This window comes from Melospiza georgiana, chromosome 4 (genome assembly GCF_028018845.1).
Source record: "Melospiza georgiana isolate bMelGeo1 chromosome 4, bMelGeo1.pri, whole genome shotgun sequence".
NCBI classification, from domain to species: domain Eukaryota; kingdom Metazoa; phylum Chordata; class Aves; order Passeriformes; family Passerellidae; genus Melospiza; species Melospiza georgiana.
Genome location: NC_080433.1, coordinates 37,172,625 through 37,194,485, shown reverse-complemented (window position 1 = coordinate 37,194,485; position 21,861 = coordinate 37,172,625). Strand labels below are relative to the sequence as shown.

The following is a 21,861-nucleotide window of genomic DNA, read 5'->3' as shown; positions in this document are numbered from 1 at the left end:
TTGAGTTTGAAAGCTCATTTAGACTTCTTTGCTGTCTTAGTTGAGCAAGCTGAAAATAGTTGTTAGATTAGACAAATCCTCAAGCTCCTGTAGCCCTGTGGCATATCTGGAGAGAAGGTTTTGTTGCTATGTACACATGCTGCTGGTTGTACCTGTAGTTTAATCCATGCTTAGTCTATGTCACCTTGACCTGAATCCAGCCTGGCAGGATAGAGGCCAAGTGGGGAATTAGTGTTGGAGTACAAGCTCTGTTCAGCATCTGAGTCAGCAGATCCTGAAAGCATCCAGATTGTTTCACCATCCCATACAATTGTGGCAGAGATGTCTATGACTAAGTAGTGTGCTATTTGTGGAAGACACTTAAAACCATACACTGTGGTGGGTAGATTGCCTGAGAAAATGAATATTTTCGGCATTACAAAGTCAAAAGACAGAATTGCTTTAAAGTCCCTTAGTGCTATGATAAGTCTTGCCCAATTAAACTTAGAGGGGTTTTTACCATTAAGCTCAGTAGGACCAGAGTACAATTTTTAGCCTAGAGCACATCAGTGGGTATAAAGCCCAAAGCAGTTTATCAAGCTATTACTCAGATGAGTTGTATGGGACTGCTGACCACACAAGCACTGTGTTCTCTCCTTTTCTGTTCAGCCCGGATGTACAGTATCTCATGCTGATCTTCTGTCTTTATCACCAAGTGCCTATAACCACAGAGGAAAAGGATGTTCTCCTCACCAGTACCAACTCATTAAAATGGTATTCAACAGAAAAAAAAAAAAAAAAAAAGGAATTTTTTAGGCTGCAAGGGTTTCTTCCCATGTATATTGTTTTCATATATTACCAGCTTCAGTCCTGACTGTGCTTTCATTTCCATTGGATTGATTCCATTCTAGGCACAATAACTAAAGAGTTTTTCCAAATTTACACACACAGGTGGGTAGAACCACACACTCAGCAGCTGAAGGGATAATGACTACATCAAATGCAAGCTCAATTCCTAAAGTTTCTGTCACAAGCATGTCTGTGTTTCTTTCAGAAGTTTTGCACTGGCCAGTTTCAAGCTTGTCCTGAGGTGTAAGTTATCACAGAGTCATAGAATATGCTGACTTGGAAGACTCTCATCAGGTCATTGAGTCCTACTCCTGGCCCTGCACAGGATGCCTTAAGAGTTGCACCATGTATCTGAGGGGCTTGTTCCAAACGTTTTGTGAGCTCTGACAGACTTGGTGCTGTGACCACTTCCCTGAAGAGCCCCTTCCAGTCTCAACCACACGCTGAATAAAGAAATGTTTTCCTGATATCCAACTTAAACCTGCCCTGACTCAGTTTCATGCCATTTCCTCAAGTCTCGTTGCTGGTCATGAGAGTGCAAACTCTTCTCCAGGCTGAACAGACCAAGTGAACTCAGCCAGTCCTCAAAGGCTGCCCTTCCAGCCCCTTCACCATCCTAGTGACCCTTCTTTGGATGCTTTCTAACAGTTTAATCTCTGTTTTATACTGTGGCACCCAAAACAGCCCCCATCACTCGAGTGAGGCCACCCCAGTGCAGAGCAGAGGGGACAATCCCCTCCCTTGCCTGGCTGGTGATGCTGTGCCTGATTCCCCCAGGACACCCCAGCTGTCTGGTGCCTCCTGGCTGCCAGGGCACTGCTGGCTCATGTACAGCTTGCCATGCACCAGGAGCCCAGGTCCCTTTCTGCAGTGCTGCCAGTCGTTCCCCATTCTATACACACAGCCAGGACTGCCCTGTCCCAGGGGCACAGTCTGGCACTTTCCCTTGTTAAGCTTCATTTGGTTGGTGATCTCCCATCTCTAATTTGTGGTGATGGGCTTCTCTTCTCTGCAGGGCTTCTCTGCCCTCAAAGGAGTCGACAGCTCCTCCCAATTTAGTGTCCTTGGCCAACTTATTTAGTATTCCTTTGAGTCCTGCATCCAAGATGTTAATTAGGTTGAAGAGAACTGGGCAGGGGATGGGGTCCTGCAGAATCCCACAAATGTCTAGCACCAGCCTGTCCAGTAGTTCAGCCTCTCCACTTTACTTCTGTCTGAATCTGGTCAGCTACACATAAAAGGTGACATAGCATTGATCCACTAGGCAACTTCACAAAACTAATGATTTGTCACCTAAGTCACAGTCCACACAGGAATTGAAGGGGATACAGTGTGGAAACTTCTCCTTTCAATTACATCAGTGCGGTGCCAGTTGCCAGGGGAGGCAGGACCTGCTGTTTCACTGCTGCACCTTCTGCAGCAGCACAAGCAGAGAAATAAGCACACACTTTCAGGAAGAATTTATCACTAAGTTTATAATCTGCTCTGCTAGCACTGCCTCAGCCAGCTAGTTCAGAGCAATTCTGGATGTTGCAAAATGAGTTGCAGCATAACAGCAGATGAAGTCTTGGGTGCCTTCAGCTGATTCTGGCACAGTCACACAACTTTGGTTCTTGCAGTTATTTGGGGCACCAACACAAAATATTTTCAGAGTACACTGCTGGTAAGGGTTATTTGTTTCATCCAGTGATCACTAACAACACAGTGGCTGCCTCTTGGTGACACTTCTCTTTCTGTGCTGTTAAACAGAACTGTTGTATTTTACTCTCTGCCTTTCTAATTTTGGGTGTTAAAGCAGTTACCAGGGTGTGCTATGCACTCTCCAAAGCCAGAGTTTTGAACAACTGTGAGAACTGATGGTGAGTGAGGTGTATTTTTTTATGTCTGGTTTGCCTGGTTAGCAGGGATTATTCAGCCCATGCCAGAAATGGACAAAATCCTTAGTGGTTCTGAGAGAAGCTGCTGTTTGTGAATGGAGTTAGCCTTAATATAGAACAAGTTTCAGGAACACATGTGAAACTCAGCATGACAAGACCTAGGAAAGTCTGCAGGTGACACAGCCTGTGCCATTTCATCAAATAGGAGAAAATAGGAAGTACAGTGTGATTGCAAAGCAATCTGTTATGGCACCGTTTCTGCTCTACTCATGGAACAAAAATAACATCATTGCCAGTGGCTGCCAGTGCCAGCTGACAAGACCTCTGCCTTACAAATAATAAAGGCAAATGTTTTGCTTTATATCAGCTAAGTTATTTTTTTGGCACACATGACCAAGGTTTCTGGCAATAATATAAAAATACTTCTTCAGTTTCTAATTCTAAATTAAAAAAAAAAAATTCAAAATAAGTCCAGTCACTTGGCACAATAGCACAACATTTGCATGGCAAATTTCACACAAGTTTTGGACAAAAGCAATGATGATACCCAGTTTGATGTTTACAGTTTTGCCATGTCACAACTGTAGGTGAAACTCAACAGGTTTTGGTCAAAATTGCAGCAGAGCAGAATGCTCAGATTTGTCAGTATGTTAAAAGTGGGCCTTGTGCTCAATGGATTAACTTTATCACTGTCAACTGAATAATTTGTACTGAGAAAGGAAAACTGATAGGGGTTTGAGTGATCAGACAGAAAGTTTAAGAGACAATATTCATCTTCAAATAAATGTAAATATTTTTATTTTAAAAAATGTTAATGGCACCTTAGAGGCAGTCATGACTACACAACCAAATACACAAAAATTACATTTTCATAGTTGAATCTTTCCACAGTGCTGCACAAAATGGAGATACTGTGAGAAACATTGCAGGTCACACACCAAGACAATTAACTTTAGTCAATAAAAGCAGACAATTTTTGGTACACCTTGATACTACCAGACCCAGGTTCCCTGGGTAAAAAGGAAAGGTGGCTTTGTGCAAAACTTTCCAACAACAGTACAACTTAATATGCTAAATGTACAGCAAATCAACCATACAAGACTGTTTGACTTGGCCTCATGCAGTCCCTATATACAGCATCCTCTCAGTTGGCTTTCTCAGGGAAAATAAGCAATTTCATTGACTAAAATAAAACTTTTTTTAATCTTTCACTGTTGCCATGTATAATTGTCTGACACTTTGTGCAGGGCTAGCATCAGAGAGACCATTCCAAGTTTGTCTGAAAACAAGCCTGTTATAATCTCCTGTACTTAAAGGCCGTGTTCTGGCATAATGGGGAATGAAGAAAGCAGATATATATTTGGTTGATTAAAAATAGTGGAGAATAAATTTGCCTGATTGCTAGTCCTAGATGGACTTTCAGAAGAGATTAAATTCTGTTATCAAAATTAAAGTGTTTAATTACATTAATCTCTGTTTATCTTCCATTATATCATTGAATGCAGCAGTAAAATGTCTCAATCATAGTGGAAAGGGACTTGGTTTCCCATAACAAAAACAACCAAACAAGAAAATTGGCTCTTGTACCTTCTGAATTAACTACAAGTATCTGTGTTTTCTTGTTTTGTTCCTGAATTTCTTGTTCAATGATTTTGATTTCAGACAGCACTAGTTGTTATTATGCAGTTAACTTCATATCAATCATAAGCCTGAACTAATTCAACTTCAAATGCTGTAGTCCTTGTTTATTATGTCAGTCAGTAGCTAATAATTACCTGGCAACCCTTATGATTGCAAAACTGAACCTTATGCTTACCCTGGATTTGTCTAGCTTCAACTCCTGGGTGAGTGGATCACGTATCTTTCCTACAGCAAATTCACCTTTTGCATTGCTATTCCCCAGATAAGCAGTCATTATGTGTTCACAGAAAACCATTGGCTTTTAAATACCCTTCCTGAAGTGCAGACATCAGATCTATACTGATAGATGTCCTGCAGCAGAGGCACTGCATAACACAAACATTTTGATATTATACTAAAATGCAGTGAATTTTTTTAGTGCCTCTCTAAGAATTCAGAGCAAATAGACATCACAGGAGTGCAATCAAATGAGAAGTTGCATGAATGCATATAATGTGAAGCAGAAATAGGAAGGAATTTAAACTGGGTCTCGATCACTCCTGCCAATCACTAATTGGACTTTCAACAGTAATGGAGTTGAAGCTAGCAGAGGGATCCATTAGACAATTTTTAGAGGAAACCTCATGTAGTCCTGAATGCTGAAATAGGAGAAATCAGGAAAATTGTGCTAATTTTCATAAGAAACTAAATCTCCAGAAACCTCCAAACAAAAGCTGCCAAAAGCCTATAGAACAGGAAGTAACAACTTACTGAAGAGCTTTTCCATCAGAGAACTGCTACCAAAGTGAAATGAAATATTTGCCTGCCAAGCAGCACCAAGCAGAAAAGACACTGTCTGGCAACTTTTTGTTGAGTGGGAGTGTTTTAGAGGCTCATGATGAGTAGGTGTAAGGAGTATCCTAAGAATGCCTGATGTGTTGTATGAGAATATAAAAGCAAATGGTATCCTGACAGAACATGGTTAATTGATTGAGAAGTTCTCATTGACTGAGCGGAGTTCCCATTAGGAGCACTGTAGTTCTTTGGGTTGGCCTAGGCATACTGTCACAGGAAGCTCAGACTGCAGGCCAGATACACACACTAATATGTAAAATACACAATCCCAGCCTAAAGGGGGGAAGTGGTGCCCATACTGAAGCTAAGGGCAGAGGCATCAGCCCAGGCTAGCTCAGGCTCCTGCCTTCTCTTGATCCTGAGTATGGGCACAGCTGGCTAGCTTGTCACCACATGCCGGGGCTGTTTGTTCCCTCTAGGAAAAAGTTAGGAAGGACTTTTCTACACTGAAGCTGCCCCAACAATCTGCAGAGAGTCTGCCTGGAGCCCAGTTTTAGGGACAGCTGATGATTCACTGCAGCAAGAAGAAAAAGTCTCATCTCCCTTAAAATCCCAGCTTCATACTCATGAGACCTTTTTACCAGCCCTTCAAGTCTCCAGATGTGGAGAACCATCCACCTCTTTCACCAGGTTTTTCTTCCAGTCTAGTGAGCTAACATGGCACATGGAAGATGTCACCACATACCAGTAGTTAGCACACAGTAGGAAATGTGACACTGAAAGCAGGATGGGAGACCTCCCTCCTTGGGTGGCCTTCCACATGGCAGAGTTCCTGGCACTACAGTCTCACTCTGTGCAAAACGACCACAGTTTCATCAAAAGCAGGCTTTTGCTCTTCACTTTTACATTTTTTTATTATTTCTTGACGTGTGTCACATCCTTCAGTGATTTAAACCCAACAGAGGAAAAAACCAAGAAAAGAGATGCACCCATTCACCAATTAGGTTATTTTAATTTACATAACTAACCTTATGCAGCCTTTATAGCTTTTTCTATGTCCTCTGCCACATAAAGCCAAGATTGAAGTGCAAGACCTTCCTGTTTCCAATTTACAATGTAGGCCCTGTCAGATTCTGTCAAGACAGTGAGCAATCTTTTGTAGAGACATAAATTTTAGATTTTACTTTCATTTTGTACTGAGGTTATCTCCCAGAGTTGTAACCGGATGCCCTTGGAGCAGAAGCCTTCACATTCCCAGGTGTGAAGGGAATGTGAATTACCACCCCAACATCCTTTCTTATAAGACAAATAAAACCTTTTTCCTGCCTGTCCTTGAGGCTGCCTGATGTAACATTTAAACTACATCAAATAGCAATGGCAGGATTATATAAATGTATAATCATGCAATAGGTAAAGGAGTTTTTCTTATGTAAACATTATTAACCCATGGTATTCCTTTCTTGCATGTCTACCTTTCTGAACCCATTTAACAAAATGCTAAACTAACTATTTTTTCAAGAGGCCAATGCAGAAGTTGGCTGTGCAAGCTGAAAAGAAGTATGACGTTTATAATAGAGATGGCAAGAAAACACCATGAAGAGTCACAGCATTCTTAGGATCAGAACCAGTTTTTGGTCTTGTTTGGGCTCTTGTTTGTTTGGCTTTGGTTTCCACTCCACTTCCCACTTGAGATGAGGTAGGGCTGGGTTAAGATAAGATGGGTGTGCCCAATCTGATCCATTTCCAGTGACTGCAAACCAGCACAGTCCTTCCTGATTCTCTGTGCAAAGACTTAGGACATATAAAGAATTCTTTAAATATTTCTAAGTATTTTAATTGAATTTTCTAAACATTGAGTTATATCATTATTTATTAAGTTAATTCTGTCCTTTCCTTAGTTCTTGAAGCCACAAATAGTAATTATTCACTGTTTATCTGTGGTAAAATGTCAGATTTCTCCCCTGCCTTCTCCTCACCCACTCCCTCTCCTGAGAATAAAGTCTTCACAAATTCTACACCAACTATTGCACTTGATTAAAAAGAAATATACACATCAAACTATGCCCTCCCTCCCATAATACCAGCATAAAAAATACTGCAACTGAAAAGAAAATATGTAATGACAATTATTTTCACAGTTACTAACACTGAACATCAAATAATTGGAGACACTGTTTTTTCACTTAATGGAGACTGGAGAAGAATTCTAGTTGTGGTGGTTTTGTGCTTTTTGTTTGTTTGTTTGTTTATTTTAATAAAGATCTTGTTTTACATCATGGCTGAAAGCCAAGCTGATTTCAGGGAAATTTTTTTGCACTTATTAAATCAAGCAAAATAAATTCCAGTGGGAAAACAAACCCAACCCTGTCTCCTAGTAGTGATACTGCATGTTAATACATTATTTTCAGGAATGTTTGTTGAGAGTGTCTACAGTTCCTATATTTACAGTAAAGTTTAACTCCCTGCTCCCCCTAAGAAGCTGTTCTCTCATGTTTCTGCCACATTATTTAATCAGACAGAAGAAAGAAATCCACTGTACCCAGGGTCCCACCACCTGTATGCTTTGTCTTCAGTCAGAACACCCCAACAATTCAGTGCTAACAGAGGCTAACCTCAATGTTGCTGTTCCCTGTACTTCTTTCCTGTGCAGGTTGCAGGGCTTGAAAAAGTGAGTGCTTTGGTGTGGGTGACAACTTATCTACCAGTTACTTGCTTCTTAACTCCTTTACAAAGTTGCCTGGGGATGTTATAATTCAATTCAGGCCATCTTTGGAAGTCTTATGCCACATATATGTGTTTCCCAAATGCAATAAGGAACAGTGCCAGGACAGAACAACTGCTAACTGTGGTCAATAGTCATCACTGGTCTCATGTACAAACAATAAGCTCTGCAAAAAGTTACTAGCAGAAGCATCAAGTTTTGTTAGTCTTGAAAACTCAAAATCCCATGTTTAGAATCTAGAACTATCAATACACATGACTGCATGATTTGGTTTATCATTCTAGTTGGATTCAGAGGGAAAATTAACTATCAGTCTAGCAGAGCTGATACACACTATGGCACTCCCTCTTGATCACACTCTTTGCACTCCAGCCTAGTAAAAAACGCACCTGACACTTGCAGTTGCTGGGATCCCTCCCAGCCCATCATACCATCTTTTGTGGGTATGGGTTTGGAAAGTGGGAAACCTTTTGGATTAAGGCAGAAGACTGACTTAAGTGAGCAGCTCATCACAGATACAGCCAGTTAGACAAAATCAGATTGAACAGGCAACTGACTGCCAACAAGTATACTTTTATATATTTACACCAGAATTTGTATACACACAGTGCTTAAAAAACAGGGAAGGGAAGAAAAAAGGGAAAAAGAAAGAAAAAAAAGAAAAAATAGAAGACCAGCCAGTCCAATAGCTTCATCTTGGTATAATCATTCTTTCTATAGCACAAATGATATGATCCCAGTTTTTACAAAATATTGCCAGCAGTGTCACTGCAAAGAAAGTGCAGATGATATGAAAGCGGCTCTTCATCATAGGAGCAATGAACTTTGCAATAGTAGAAACACAGACTAAGATGACAGTCATGAAGGCCAGGATAACATTTATACACTTCCCCAGGAGCACTTTGGCATTAACTGTTTCAGACTGCTGTGCTTGCTGCTCTTGCTGATGGAGCTCCAGTTTGGAAACTCGGGTCTGGCATGATTCCAAGGCTTCCTGGAGACAGAAAACAAGAATTAGTTAGAGCAGCCATATTTCCCTTCAATGGTTCTTCACATTTTAGCAGCAGAGCCATCCATCAGCTAGATTAGAAGTGTAATTTATTACTGACTGCCAAAATTTCAATGAACCACCAACTTTTAAAAGAATAAATACACACATATGTCTGAATGAGTGTGTCACTGTTTGCTCAGGCATAATCAAGGCTAACAACACTGTCCAAAATGTAGGTTTGTTCTTTTTTTCATGCTCAAGAAAAAGTATCATAACTTTAATGTTCATGACAGTTGTTTCCTATATATACTGTTGATATAAAGTACTAGTAAAGCTGTTGCCATAGCAACTATCACTGCATCAAAACAACAAGAAAATTAGTTTCTTTGTATATTCTATAGAAAAGATTAGGCTGGGCTTGCTGCGATACTAATTAACTCTACTTTGCAACATGTAGCAGCACTTAGTTTACACTGCCTCTGTGGTCTACATTGATTTTGCTCTCAAAGCTACCCATCCCACAGTGTTGGGCTTGAGCTCTCTGTGAGATCTGGCCTTCTCCCACTGTCAGTGTGAAGACAGTGGAACAACCTGTGGAGATGCTTTTATGGGATTCTCTCCCACATGATCTATTCAGCTTCACAATGTGTTCTAAAGAAAGCAGACCTTTCTCTTCTGCGACTAAAATGCTTCCTAAAGACACTACTCTCATGCTTAAACCCTCCCAAAGCAAAACAGAAAAACTTCCACCTGCTTCCCTTACTTGCCAAAATGCCAGCTTTTTGCAGGAGTTGGGATTTAGGCATCACTGCACAACGTGGTGCAGAGCTATAATTTCACGAGATTGATCAACTTGACAGAATCTTTTACCACTGTGTGACAAAGAAAACCAACGCTCCAGCATCCCCACTTTCTTGCACACTCTCACGCTCCAGGTATTTTCCTTGCACTAGCAAGCTGGTTCACCTGCTCACACAGTAAGCTGTTTCAAACCAAACCTCAGTGTATAAACACCCAGAGAGTTATCAGCTATCCCTTGCTGGGTCAGTCCTTCATTGTTTCAGCAAGCTGGACTGGCTTACCAAGGGACTGGCCAGGCACCGAGATCACCACAGAGAGTGTGGCACAGTGCCTTACACAAGGCTGCTTCCCTTCACTGCTCTAGGAAGTAGTAACAAAATAGCAGATTGTTATTACAGTTCTTCATGGGTGGCACAAAGGCTGTTATGGTTCAGGCATGTTCTCCACTACACACTAATGAACTTCCCTGGTCTTTCTTCCACTCTGACTGTAAGTTATCCTCAATTTGTCTTGTGCTGCTTTAGAAGAAGTCCAGCTGCAAAAGTCTGATACCTGCAGTTCTGCATTGAGAGGCTGAACATGTCTTTAAAACTATCTGCACATCCTTTAGTGACAGTTGGGCTGTTACTCAAAATATCCAGAGCTTAAATCCTTTTACTCTATTTTAGCTAATTTTCCAAAGCCCCAGACAGACAAATTTAAATGGGCCCAACTGTTCAGAGATAAAAGAAACAAGGCTGTGTCAACATAGCACTTCATTAAGGAGTCTCCGACACCCTTCCAGGAGTCTTTTAAAAGTCTCTGACACCCCTCCAGGATTCTGCTAATGACTTAAGGAATATTTCACAGCCCCTCTGTTGGACAACTCAGGTTTCATTACATTTTTACATCCTCAAGATGCCCTCACAGAAAGGAGTGCTCTTTTCTTTAAATCTGTGAGACACCTCTCTTGTTTAAACCTACAATGAAACCTATGATATGCTTAGATTCAGTACCATCCCTTTCCCACTCTGTTCCCAGGAGCTTCCTAATTAACATTTAGGAAACTGTGATCATCCTGCTGCCTGCACTCTCTCTGTTTGGAAATGTGAGCACAGGTGTATACAGGTCAGGTTTTAGGTTCTTTTACCATGTGAGCCAATGGTAAAAGACAGAGACAGTCTTTAAGCATTCCTCAGTTTTTCATGAATAGGTAAGGCACAACTGTGTTTTCACCACTTTTCACCACTTCCTCAGATTTGAGTGGAAATATTATGCATTATGTAAGTGCTTGTGTTGTATTAAATATTCAAGTACATACATAACTACATGCTGTCAGGACATGTAGACATTAATACTGGTTTTTGATTGAAGTCAGACATGACTACAACTGATCACTAAGGTGAAAACACCCCACAGCTTTGATTATAGAGGTTGTTGTGACTATGGCTTAAAACTCTTTAATTATAACTGGCAAATCTACAAGTCTATTTCTCTTAGTTTTTATCCTAAGCTGAGCAAGAAGTTTTTGTCAGGACATTGTCAGAAGTGTTGTGTCATACAATACAATGAGACTTGATTCCTTCCTCCTCTCTGAAAGAAATTAAAACAGGCCACTCTTCCACCACAACTCTGCCTGGGCCATGTCATCAGTTTCAGCAGAAAAAAAAATCTCGAATCCAGAGAAACAAATGGAGACTGTCACTGATTCAATGTGCTGAGTTTTCCCTTTAAAACATTGAAAATATGTTAAGCTTACAAACATGTTCAAAGCTTACATATTTTCCCATATTCCTCATTTTAAAATATGCAGAAAAATGCAAGTGTTTCATGGTACAAGATCTCCACAAAATGTTATTAGATTAGGATAAGAAAAATAAGTACCTGAACATCTCGTGATCGCTCGTAGGCCTGATACGCCACCTTCTCCTCTATGCTGGCTAGCTCTTGTTTCAAGTTTGCTGTCTCATGTTGATGAAGGTCAGTGAGGTCATTTAACTGGTCCTCCAATCTTTCATATCTTATTAGGAAAAGAAGTCTAAATTTAGTGCCTTCTATTCAAGTAATGCAAATCATGAAAACATTGCACATTTTAAAAGGTAATTTCTCAGCACGTGGTGAATTCATCTGACTGGCATTACAAAGTACATATAGAAATCAGTAAAAACTTTGCAAACTTTCCACAAACACTTATTCAGCAATCAGAAAGCCTTTTCTGAGTGTTTCTTGCTGGCAGTAGGTGCTAAAAAGCAAATATTTGTACATCACTGGCAAATTATATGAAAAATAAACAGTGCCTAAGGATATCCAACTCACATTTTTCACTCTTCATTTAGCCAAGAAGATATGGCTTCATAAGTAAGTTTGAGCCAGTTAATAGCTCACCAGTAATGACAGGAAAAATATGTTCTCTCTCATACACAACTGCAGGGTTCTGCCATTTATGTACAGTCTGTTCTGGCATGTTTCTACATGGTAAAGTAGTTCAAGTAAACCACCAGCAAACTAGAATTTTTTTTTGTGAGTTTGTCACTTGATTTAACACACAAACAGGCAAACACTGCAGTCAGCACAAAAATGATGGAGGCAAAATTGTCTAGAAATGGGTAGCAGGAGGCTTGAGATTTTACTGGCAGAGAGCTGTCAGAAAAGGCCACTCTGCCTTCTCCTGAAACCAAGTCAGAAGCTCAGCAGGCCTTTCATTGTTCTTTCCTCCCTATATTACCACATGATATCAAGTCTTTAATTGTATTTCAAGAACTATAAGCAAGGGAGACATGAAATATTGCCCTTCATACCAAGATTTTGCCAACTGGCATAGTGAAGACTTCAAGAATTGACTGTCACCTTAACAAGCCATAGGAAAAATGGGATATAGGTACAGCAGGTGAAAGCCCTCTGTACAACATATCATCCACTTCTCACAGAGGATGATGAAGGAATTAATTGTCATGTAACAAATGCAAGATGAAGTTGTGCTACAGCCCTTCAAAATACATCTCCCAGTGTGTGTTACACCAGGGTACAAGGTGACATTGCATCCAGGAGATAGCAAAGTGTGTGAGAAGTATTTGGACAAGGTACCCAGGAGTCAAGGGTATACTTATCAGTCAGTTCTGCTACACCACAGACTGATTAGCTTTTTTGAGTCACATTAGATAGAATCCTTCCACGAGCTACAAAACCATCGGCATCTCCTATACGCAGTACTCACATAATTCACATAAAAGAGATGAGAGAGTCTTTTGACCAGCCTCTGACAAAAAGCAAAGGGCACTACACCATTTGCTAGAAAATATAAATATTCTGTGTGTATTTTCAGTTGTTGGAAGGAATTAAACATGTTGGTACTAGATATTGATTGGAATTATTTTTTCCTCTTGCTTCTGAAATATCTCTCTCTCTCTCTCTCACACACACACTTTCCAAATAGTTTCTATACCCATTCAAAAGTCATTTCAAGAGAACAGTTAAAAAAAAAAATACCTAAATCTTTCCTCTTGTAGCATCTGAGAAATAAAGCCATAGTCTCTTTTAAACTGGGTTTTTAAATTCTCAATATCATCAGCTAATTGAGACTGTGTCTCCTTGATTTCCCTTAGTTCCTCCAAAATCATGGAAAGCTTTCCTTGGCTGTCCAGGGTGCTTGCCACAGCAGGACTAAAGGAAGTATTCCCATTGCTGTCTGCTGATCCAGAGGTCCCACTTGAGCATTCATCATCACTAACATATTTTGGTTTGGCAACAATGGTGGCACTGCCCCCATAGGTTCTAGAACTCGTTTCTGGCCGAAATTCATCCAGGGTATTTTTCAGATGAGCAATGTTGTCTGCACTACCAAATTTGTTTCGGATCAGATTGGCAAACTCTCTGGACTTGCTGAAAACAAAGACAGGGGGTGTCAGAGATACACCCGGCACACCCGACTTGCTGCTCTCTGCTCCGTGCCCAGTGCTACGAGACTTTCCATGCTGAACGTCTTTCAAGTTATCTTTGGAAGTATCCTTGGTAGCTTTGGAAGATCCATTTTGTTCAATATCCTTGAGCTTTTTGTGATACTGTTCCAATTTCTTCTGCAGCTGGGCAATGGAGTGGGCAGATTTCTGGTTCTTTTTCTCAAAGACTTGCTTGATGCGCCCAGCCTGCTGCTTGTCTGCACTGTTCACCAGTTTCAAATACTCAGCCACGTTTCCATCTCGAGCTGTTTGTTCAACCTTGATTTGTTCTGTAACCTTGAGGATTTTCTGTTTCAAGCTATCTGCATTGAGTTTGACTTTGTGAAACTCTAGGACCCCATCTGGTACATCAAAGTTCAGGTTGGTATCAGAACCTCCACGACGGATGTTAAGTGGTAGACTCAGGGTATTCATGTCATGTCTTTCCACCTGAGAGAAAAGAAAAAGAGGTAAATGGAATTTGAATTCTATTTTTTTAAAATCCAACATCCAGTTTACTTTTCCACATATAATTATATCAAGTATACAGTATAAAGTAGCTTATATTAGCAAAGCATAATGAAGTTTTCTTTGAAATTAAGCAGCATTTTTTTGACTTCTACAAGTTAATAAACAGTCTAAGGAACTGCTTGTCTCTCTTAAAATAAAGATGAATTAGAGAGAAAATAATTCAGAATAGGTTATAGAATCACTTACAGTTTGCCACAAAACAAGAATAACACCTAGTTAGAAAAGGTTCTTAAATATGTTGTTTATTATTAGGAGTTTCAAAGAGACCATGGCTGATAATCACTCAGTTTTTTCTCTTAAAAGTGGCCAAACACCAATGGAGATGTAACCAGATCTTTCCGTCTACAGCAGTGCTATATACAATGTACTGTTCAGTATATTTTCCCAGATTTAATGCCTTTTTCTGATACATCCCAATTTAAATTCCTTTCACAATTCCAAGTTTTTGCAGAACTAGCTGAAAGAAAGCTCTTGAAAATCTAGTGTATGCTGCAAGCTGGAAGCAACTGTTGTTTTTTAAAGCAGAGAGTACAGAGAAAGAATTGGCCTGTATTTGACTTTCCAGCTTGATAAAGGTGCTCAACAACTTGATCTGCTGTGCTAATTCTGTTTTACTAGGAAGTTCACTGAGTGGGATTTACAGGCAGAAACTCAGGAAAGAAAACTGCATTCAGTCAAGTATAAGATCTGTACACCTTAAATGCTCTCTGGAAGCACAACAAAAACAATTAGCCAACTCAGTCACAACACCGACCATAACAGATCATTTTATCTTTCTCAACAGAAAGGCAAGATAGTCTGATACAAAACATTCGAAGTGTTTCCTTATATAAACTCAAAGTTATGGGGAAAGCATGAGAAGAATGATCTAAACAAAATAGCTTTATCCCTATTATCATCTTGGTTTAGCCTGTGTGACAAAGAAAGTGCATTTCATTGCAGCTGCCACAGTGTCATGTCTGTAGAGACTGCTTAACAAATGCTCCAGCCATAATGGGTTTCCAGAGCTTTGATACCAGGGGAGCCAATATAATTCCTCAGACAAGACCATTGCAGAAACAAGGCAGAAGCTATATTAAAGTATCTCTTGACAATGCCTTCGTGAAAATCTCTTTTCATTTCTACTACTTTATATTATTTATTTATTTATATTATTTTCCTTATGGATTACCAAGGATTACAGTGGAGATTTTTCTTGATTTTTCTTTTGCTACTGCACCACTCAGGGCACAAACCAGCTAACATAAAAATTCACATTCACCAATATCTATAAAAAAAAGCACTTGAAAAATGCATATTGAAAGTCTGGAGTTGACAATTTCTTTTGGAGAATATTGGTTAATGATGACCTTTAAGACTCAGACAGTATCCCAGGGATTAAACCATTGTTGTGGCCCAGTAGATCTACATTTTACCAGTTTGTTAGAAACAATTGGCATTGATCCAAATGCTCAGTATACAACAAGAATTAACAAGAAATTCTTGAAACAACCTAAGACATTTTAAAATAAGCTTTGGCACAAAATGATACTGTAATTAGTCACAGAATTGTATACACACACAAAACAGATCCATCACTGATGTCACTCAGAACAAGTTGTACATAACTTCCAGGAATGGGTGGGTCTATATCTAACCTTTACACAGCAATGTTTACTTCCTCAGTAAAAAACAGTCTAGAAATAGTATTGTAATAATTGGATACAAGCCCAAACCAGATCCCTTTTCCCTTATGTCCCCTCCCTCACAGGGCTCTCCATTGGTCAGCCTTCTCTGCCTTCCTGAAACTTCAAGGTCACGAAAGCAATACAGATAAAAAGAACAATAGCCTTGAAGGAATACATCTGCTGAATGCTGCCATGCTTTTGGACATGAGGAAATCTGTTAGCGTGGGGCAAGTCTGCTCCTGAATTAAACCAATCACAGGGTCAGTTCAAATTCAGGAAAGTATTTAGAAAATAACTGTTGAAAGTCCCAAAACACTGCTAGCAGTTTTACTTACTGGATTGAGAGCTCACTAAGAGAACAAAAAAGTCATATCCAATATATCTTTGTTTCTGATTGTATTTGGACAAAATGGCAGGTGTCTTCTGCCATCATGCTGCAAGGCTGGGTCAAGCAACCCTCTTTCAAGAGGCTCTTGCAATCCTCTGCTGATGCAATACGCCTTGCTGTTGGGAGGGGATATGTAATGTGGGGTGGAGTTATTTCTTTTTTAGGTAGGGGGCTGGTTGGTAGAGTTTAGTGGGGTTTACGGTTTTTTGGGGTTTTTGGCTTGTTTATTTTAAATCAGAAGCAAGCAGACAGCGGGAGAGTCAGGTATGTCTAGACAAGTGGCCTTTCACCTTTCTTCTACCTTGATGATCCATTTGTGATTGTTCTATAACTCAGCACTAACGCTAACCCAAACATCAGATTTCCATCTTCAAATCCTACCCCAAATACTTCTTGCTGCAAGTCTCATCCTGTGATGAGAAGAATTCCTGCTGTATCGAATGCCTCATTCTTTACACCGAGCACAAGACTGCCAGTAGGAGTTGAGATGATGAGATGCTTCCTCATCCCTGCAGGTACTGGTGCCCTCTGCTGGGATGCAGGCTGAAATCCTCCCAGCGCAGGAGAATGAATGGCATCTCCTTCAAACTGTGTGAGTGCTCTCCCAGCTATGCTACGGGAAGAAATGAGGAATGCCATCCCTGACATTGTTCCTGCTGTGACTCCTGGGTCCCCCGCACCTCACAGGGCCACCAAGCTATTAATAACAAAGAAGTTGTTGAGAGACGGGTTTTTAATTTTATTTTTTAAAGATTTTCACTGTGGTTACAAAGAGAAAAATATGTTTACATACAGTAGCAGGCCCAACAGTTAAAATGGATGAGCCATCCTTTTGGAAGTGAGAAGCACTTGAAGAGAAAAGAATCCTCCTACATATCTCATATAATGGCAATTAATAGGGAGCTGAGCAGTAGCAGTAGATGAGAAGCAGCAGTCCTGAAACATGTGGTACCACTAGGTAGACAGGAAGTCAAAGCACTAGCCCATAGTCTGAGGAAACACTAGAGACATGCCCTCAATTTGTCTTCTAGGAAAAAACAGGCGAAAAAACCAATTTGCATATGGTCCTGGGATAGCCATAGCTGATGTTAGCCTGAAAAAAGACACCTGGGCCTTGGAGGGAGACCACTGCACTTTATGGAGCAGCTCTCACACACACTTCACTACAACCCAGTTGAGAACTAACAGTAATGCTTGTGCTGCTGAAATACAAGCTTTCACGAACAGTGAACATGAGCTCTTAAGAACAGCACCACAGATGATGAGATAGGTAACTCTCAGAGATAAAAGCCCCAGCCTCCCTTTTTCCAGAGAGCCAAGAAGATCTCCAGCTGCCTGACCATGCTATCCATGTCCAGAGTTTCAGAAGGGACAACAAAATCACTTCTTGGTGCAATGAACACAAGTGCAATGCTGGGAACCCTTCACTGCACATGAATTGTCAGGTTTACTTGCTGTCTTAAATGTAAAGTGGAGGGCTGGGTAACAGGGAGCCTGCTATTCAAAAAGAACCATTCAGAGCACAATAGTGATTTGAAAACCCACTCATGGAAGCAAGGGTAGGGATTCCCTTGGCATCACAATGATGCACATGTTTCTTCACTAACCGTCTGCAAAAGCAGCACCAAGGTCAGACTTGCAGGCCATGCTGTCAATGAGCCCAGAGCACAGTAGGACCCATGTTCCCCAATACCTCAGGCAAGACTGTTGGAAAGAGATGCTACATTGACAGGATCTGCTGAACAGGTGAAAATATTGTGTTTAATGGCCTATAGAGATTGGTCATTGAATCTTCCTACTGGAAAATATAATGCAGACCTAGAAGATCTTATTTCTTCCCCATAGATCCTGGGTGGGATCCACCTGGGAGAAAAAAATCCATAGTGAATAGAGCACAAAGAGCATGCAGCCCACACTAGTGCAACCCACATCCCATGGCTGCTCAGATGAATGCCATGCTGGGTTCCACTGACTGTGCCAATGGCTCTCCACTAACAAGTGAGACATAAGCCCTCTATGTTAAAGGTACCAAACTGAACTCTACTCTTTAAGTCATTTCTTTTATGCTCTTTTAAAAAGCATAGAGAATAAAAAGCATTTACAAGACAGATGCATATATGCATCAGGCTCCAGAAAGCCTGCTCCTTTGGCTTGCCTCACTAACAGAAACAACCATGAAGACACAAAATGATCTACTTACTTAAATAGGCTCAGTTTACAGGTGTTTCCTTCCTGTTCTTTCTCTAAAAACCCTCATTATCACCACCAGTCAAGCTAAACAAAAGCTTATGATGACAATTTAAGTCTATCTTGAAAGAGTTTCTGATGAATGCTTAGAAACAGAATCCCATAAGAGGCATACAAAATAGGATTAAGGCAGCTTCACAGCTCTTAGAATTTGGTAATACCAGCAAAAGTCTTCAGGAACAATTCTCTTTTTATCAGAAATATGCATATGCCAGAAGCACAGGTGTTCCAATGGGTAAAAGAACATGCAGAGGGAGTTTTAGTAAGTTTTCAGTATATTCCAAAGCAAAAATGTATTTGGGGAGAGACTTTCACCATCTCTTTCAAGTTCACTGTTCCTTCTAAAATCCACATGAGAATCCTTCATGGAAGTCTTAAATTAGAACTAAAACATCATAAACCATTTTAAGTTATGTTAAATCAGCCCCCAACATTTTTGTACAGTATGTTACAGCAAAACACCTTCTGCTTGTGTTTCTTTACAGAGCGACTTAATATCTAGAAGTACCTACAGTGAGAATAACATGCTAATTATCATGCAGAGAGTTGAGAGTATATGGGAATGGAGGGAGTCAGCAAAATCTGTTTCTACTTTTTACTGGGGTAATGGAAGATCCTGGGTGATTTGTCTGACACCACCTGGCAAATGCTGATGGAGTCAAATAACTGAGGGTGTTTCTTTCATCATCATCAATTCCTCTATAACCTATTTACTCTCCACCTCCCCTCAAAAAAGCATTGAAGCTGTAAGGCATCTCACTAACACACCATAGATGTTTATTCCAGGTAGAAGTCAAAGGTAATCCCAGATACCCTTTGGCAAGAATCTGCTCTTCAATATTCAAAGGCTGGGAAACTTCAAGGCCATTCCATGAGTAAGGCATCATACAGGGGCAGAGTAGGCTGCAGAGATTTGAATCCTTTTGAGCATTTTCTGCACTATGCCAACACAGTCTAGTAATTATAGAAATTCAGCTTTTCTACTAAGATACTGCAGCAAGACCTCAGATATAGACTAAACTACTAAGCATCCTAGGCAAGACATCAGCTGTTGAATCCAGTCCTTCTCAGGGTCAGTTTGATCACCTATCTTTCCCTTCATTTTAATTCATTAGCACCACAGGGTTGAGACTCTTAAGTATAGGCACCTCAAGAAAGAGATACATGTACCTGCAATTTTTGTTTAAATGAAAAATACCCCCAAAATTAAAAAAAAATATTCAAAGTTGAAAATGCTATAAAACAAACTCTGCAGAACGCAATTGCAAGAAAGCACATGCACTGAAGTTCTAGTGTGACTAGAAATACAGCTTTTACTCTCTTCATCTAATCTGGTCAAGGCCAAATCCTCGTGCATAACCTGCGATCCAAACTCCAAGTCAACTTCACACCAAATGTTTTGCCTCAAATCCTACAGGCACGCTCATTTCAAACCAGAAATACCCCAGAAAGAACCTTTTCTCTAATTTCTATTTAAAGGACTAAACTAAAGCCAAATTTTCCAGGTCACAGCTTGTGTGTAGATAAGTATGTAAATATGGTACTATTTCAAATTAGACCAATGGGAGAAGAGAACAATGGGGGGAAGAGGCAGTTTTCTCCTTCACTGGTAACACCAGCTCCTTCAGAACCCAAGAACATCCACTGAAAATTCTCCAGTACCATAACTCACACTCAGTCCAGTGCCAAGTTTTTTGGCAGCACAAAACTGACATAAGCAAACTGGTTCCAATACAAACAACTTCTGTGCCTAGACACTGAAATCTGAAAACAACATGCCTCTATGAAAGTAAGCAAGTTACTTCCTATTTACTGTCCAGCAGTCATGTGAAGAAGAAAAGAATAAAAATCACTGTCCTAGCTAGAGAAAAAAATACAGTTATGAACCAATACTCACATTTACTAAGCTTAAATTTCTTAAGCAGGCAGAAGGTAGATTCCACAGTCCTTGCTTAACTATTTTGCTTCAAATCAGTCCTCCTCTCTAGATAAGCACCATTAATTAAAAACAAGTCCATAAAATACCTTCTCCTAACTCAGACCAAAAGAAATGTAATTTACATGCATGTTCCTTCTCTCTCAGGTTTACACAGCAACATCAGGAACTGCTTGGGAGCTCCAGGTGCTCAAAGCGTGGCCCCATCAAGCAGTGCTTGTTAGAAGCCTGCACTCCTATTCCCTGTGAAGGAGAGCGCCTTTCCCAAAGTACCACCACTAGAAAACAGGGGGGGTGACAGTTTGGAAGAGTGAGGCCAGTCATTTTGTATCTCTTCTAGATTATTTGTTCTACTTACTTTTGGTGTTTCTAATAGGTGCTGTCCCTTCCCTCTTCCCAGCTTTTATGGATTTTTTCTTCACCTCCCATTCAGTATTAAGCTTTCTTTTTCAAAAGATGTCTGAATAGATGGCAATAATGAAATTTTTCAGACTACTGTGAAGCATTCTGTGAAAAGTCAGCCAGCTACACATTTTCAATTATAAATCCTTTTCCATGAATGAGAATTTGATAAAAAGCCAGCTACATACCTGCTATGACTAATCACTTCTCATAGTTACAGCATATGCATCTCATCTCTCATCACTTGTGATTTAGAGTATCACTGCATTGTCTAACTTCTCCTCACAAATTATTCCACACTGATAAAGTTGCAGCAGGTCACCTTCTCCCTCCACCTGGTTCTTTCTGTTTCACAGTCAGCTCTTAATTTCATTGCTATTCAGATGGTGTAAGCATTTTCTGAAATCCCAGCTCCTGGAACTGTACAATCATACAAGAGAATTCCAGGAAATACTATGAAGTTTCTCTCCTTCAGTTACAGAGAAATAACTCCCACATCTAACTTCACAGTCAACAACCATCCAAGTCCTCCTTTGCCCCAAAACAAAGAGAATTCTAAGGAAATTTTAAAGATGTAATTTACCCACCTACAAAAATCAACCCCACAGCTCAATGCTGATTTTAACGACTTTTATTGCTTTGAGCTGGCAACATTGCATAGGACCTATTTTGTCACAGGAACATTAAGGCTTTATAGTAGCAGGGAATTTTGAAAGTATTACCACTGAGAGACAAAACACTCTAAATCCATATAGACTGGCCATCACAGGCAAAAGACTCAAGACTTGGGGATTTTGTTTCTTTAAACCATGGCAAAAGTTCTGTTTATAAACAAGAGAACAATAGCTCCATCAGGCTTGGGATCTTTTCATTTGCGTTGATGCAGCAGCAGCACATCCTGAGTATATAAACAATCACATCTTGTCCTGTACATGAACTGAGCTGCTTACTTAAAAGAGCCTGCCTGCTTCTTCCTTTTCCCCCTGCCCTGCATCTCTCCCTGCTGGGCTGATAAAGTCAAATCTCAAAAATACATGTCTGTTACAACAGCAGTGCTGCCTATACCCAGGAGTTCTAGTTCATTTTTTATATAAAGGGTTTAATCAAAAGATAGGGTCTTCACTACATTGCATGACTAAGCA

At 40.2% G+C, this 21,861-nt stretch overlaps 1 protein-coding gene across 3 annotated transcripts in view; it reads right to left on the bottom strand.

The window, feature by feature from the left end:
• Nucleotides 1-3,526: 3,526 nt before the first annotated feature.
• TMCC3 (transmembrane and coiled-coil domain family 3) overlaps nt 3,527-21,861 on the bottom strand; it is a 133,089-nt gene continuing 114,754 nt past the window's right edge. For all 3 annotated transcript variants that reach the window (XM_058023141.1, XM_058023142.1, XM_058023140.1), the window contains 3 exons: nt 13,100-13,998; nt 11,498-11,633; nt 3,527-8,836 (listed from right to left, as the gene is read on the bottom strand). In XM_058023141.1, coding sequence (XP_057879124.1) covers nt 8,534-8,836; nt 11,498-11,633; nt 13,100-13,998 — 1,338 coding nt within the window. In that variant the 3' untranslated portion in view covers nt 3,527-8,533. The remainder of the gene's footprint in view (nt 8,837-11,497; nt 11,634-13,099; nt 13,999-21,861) is intronic.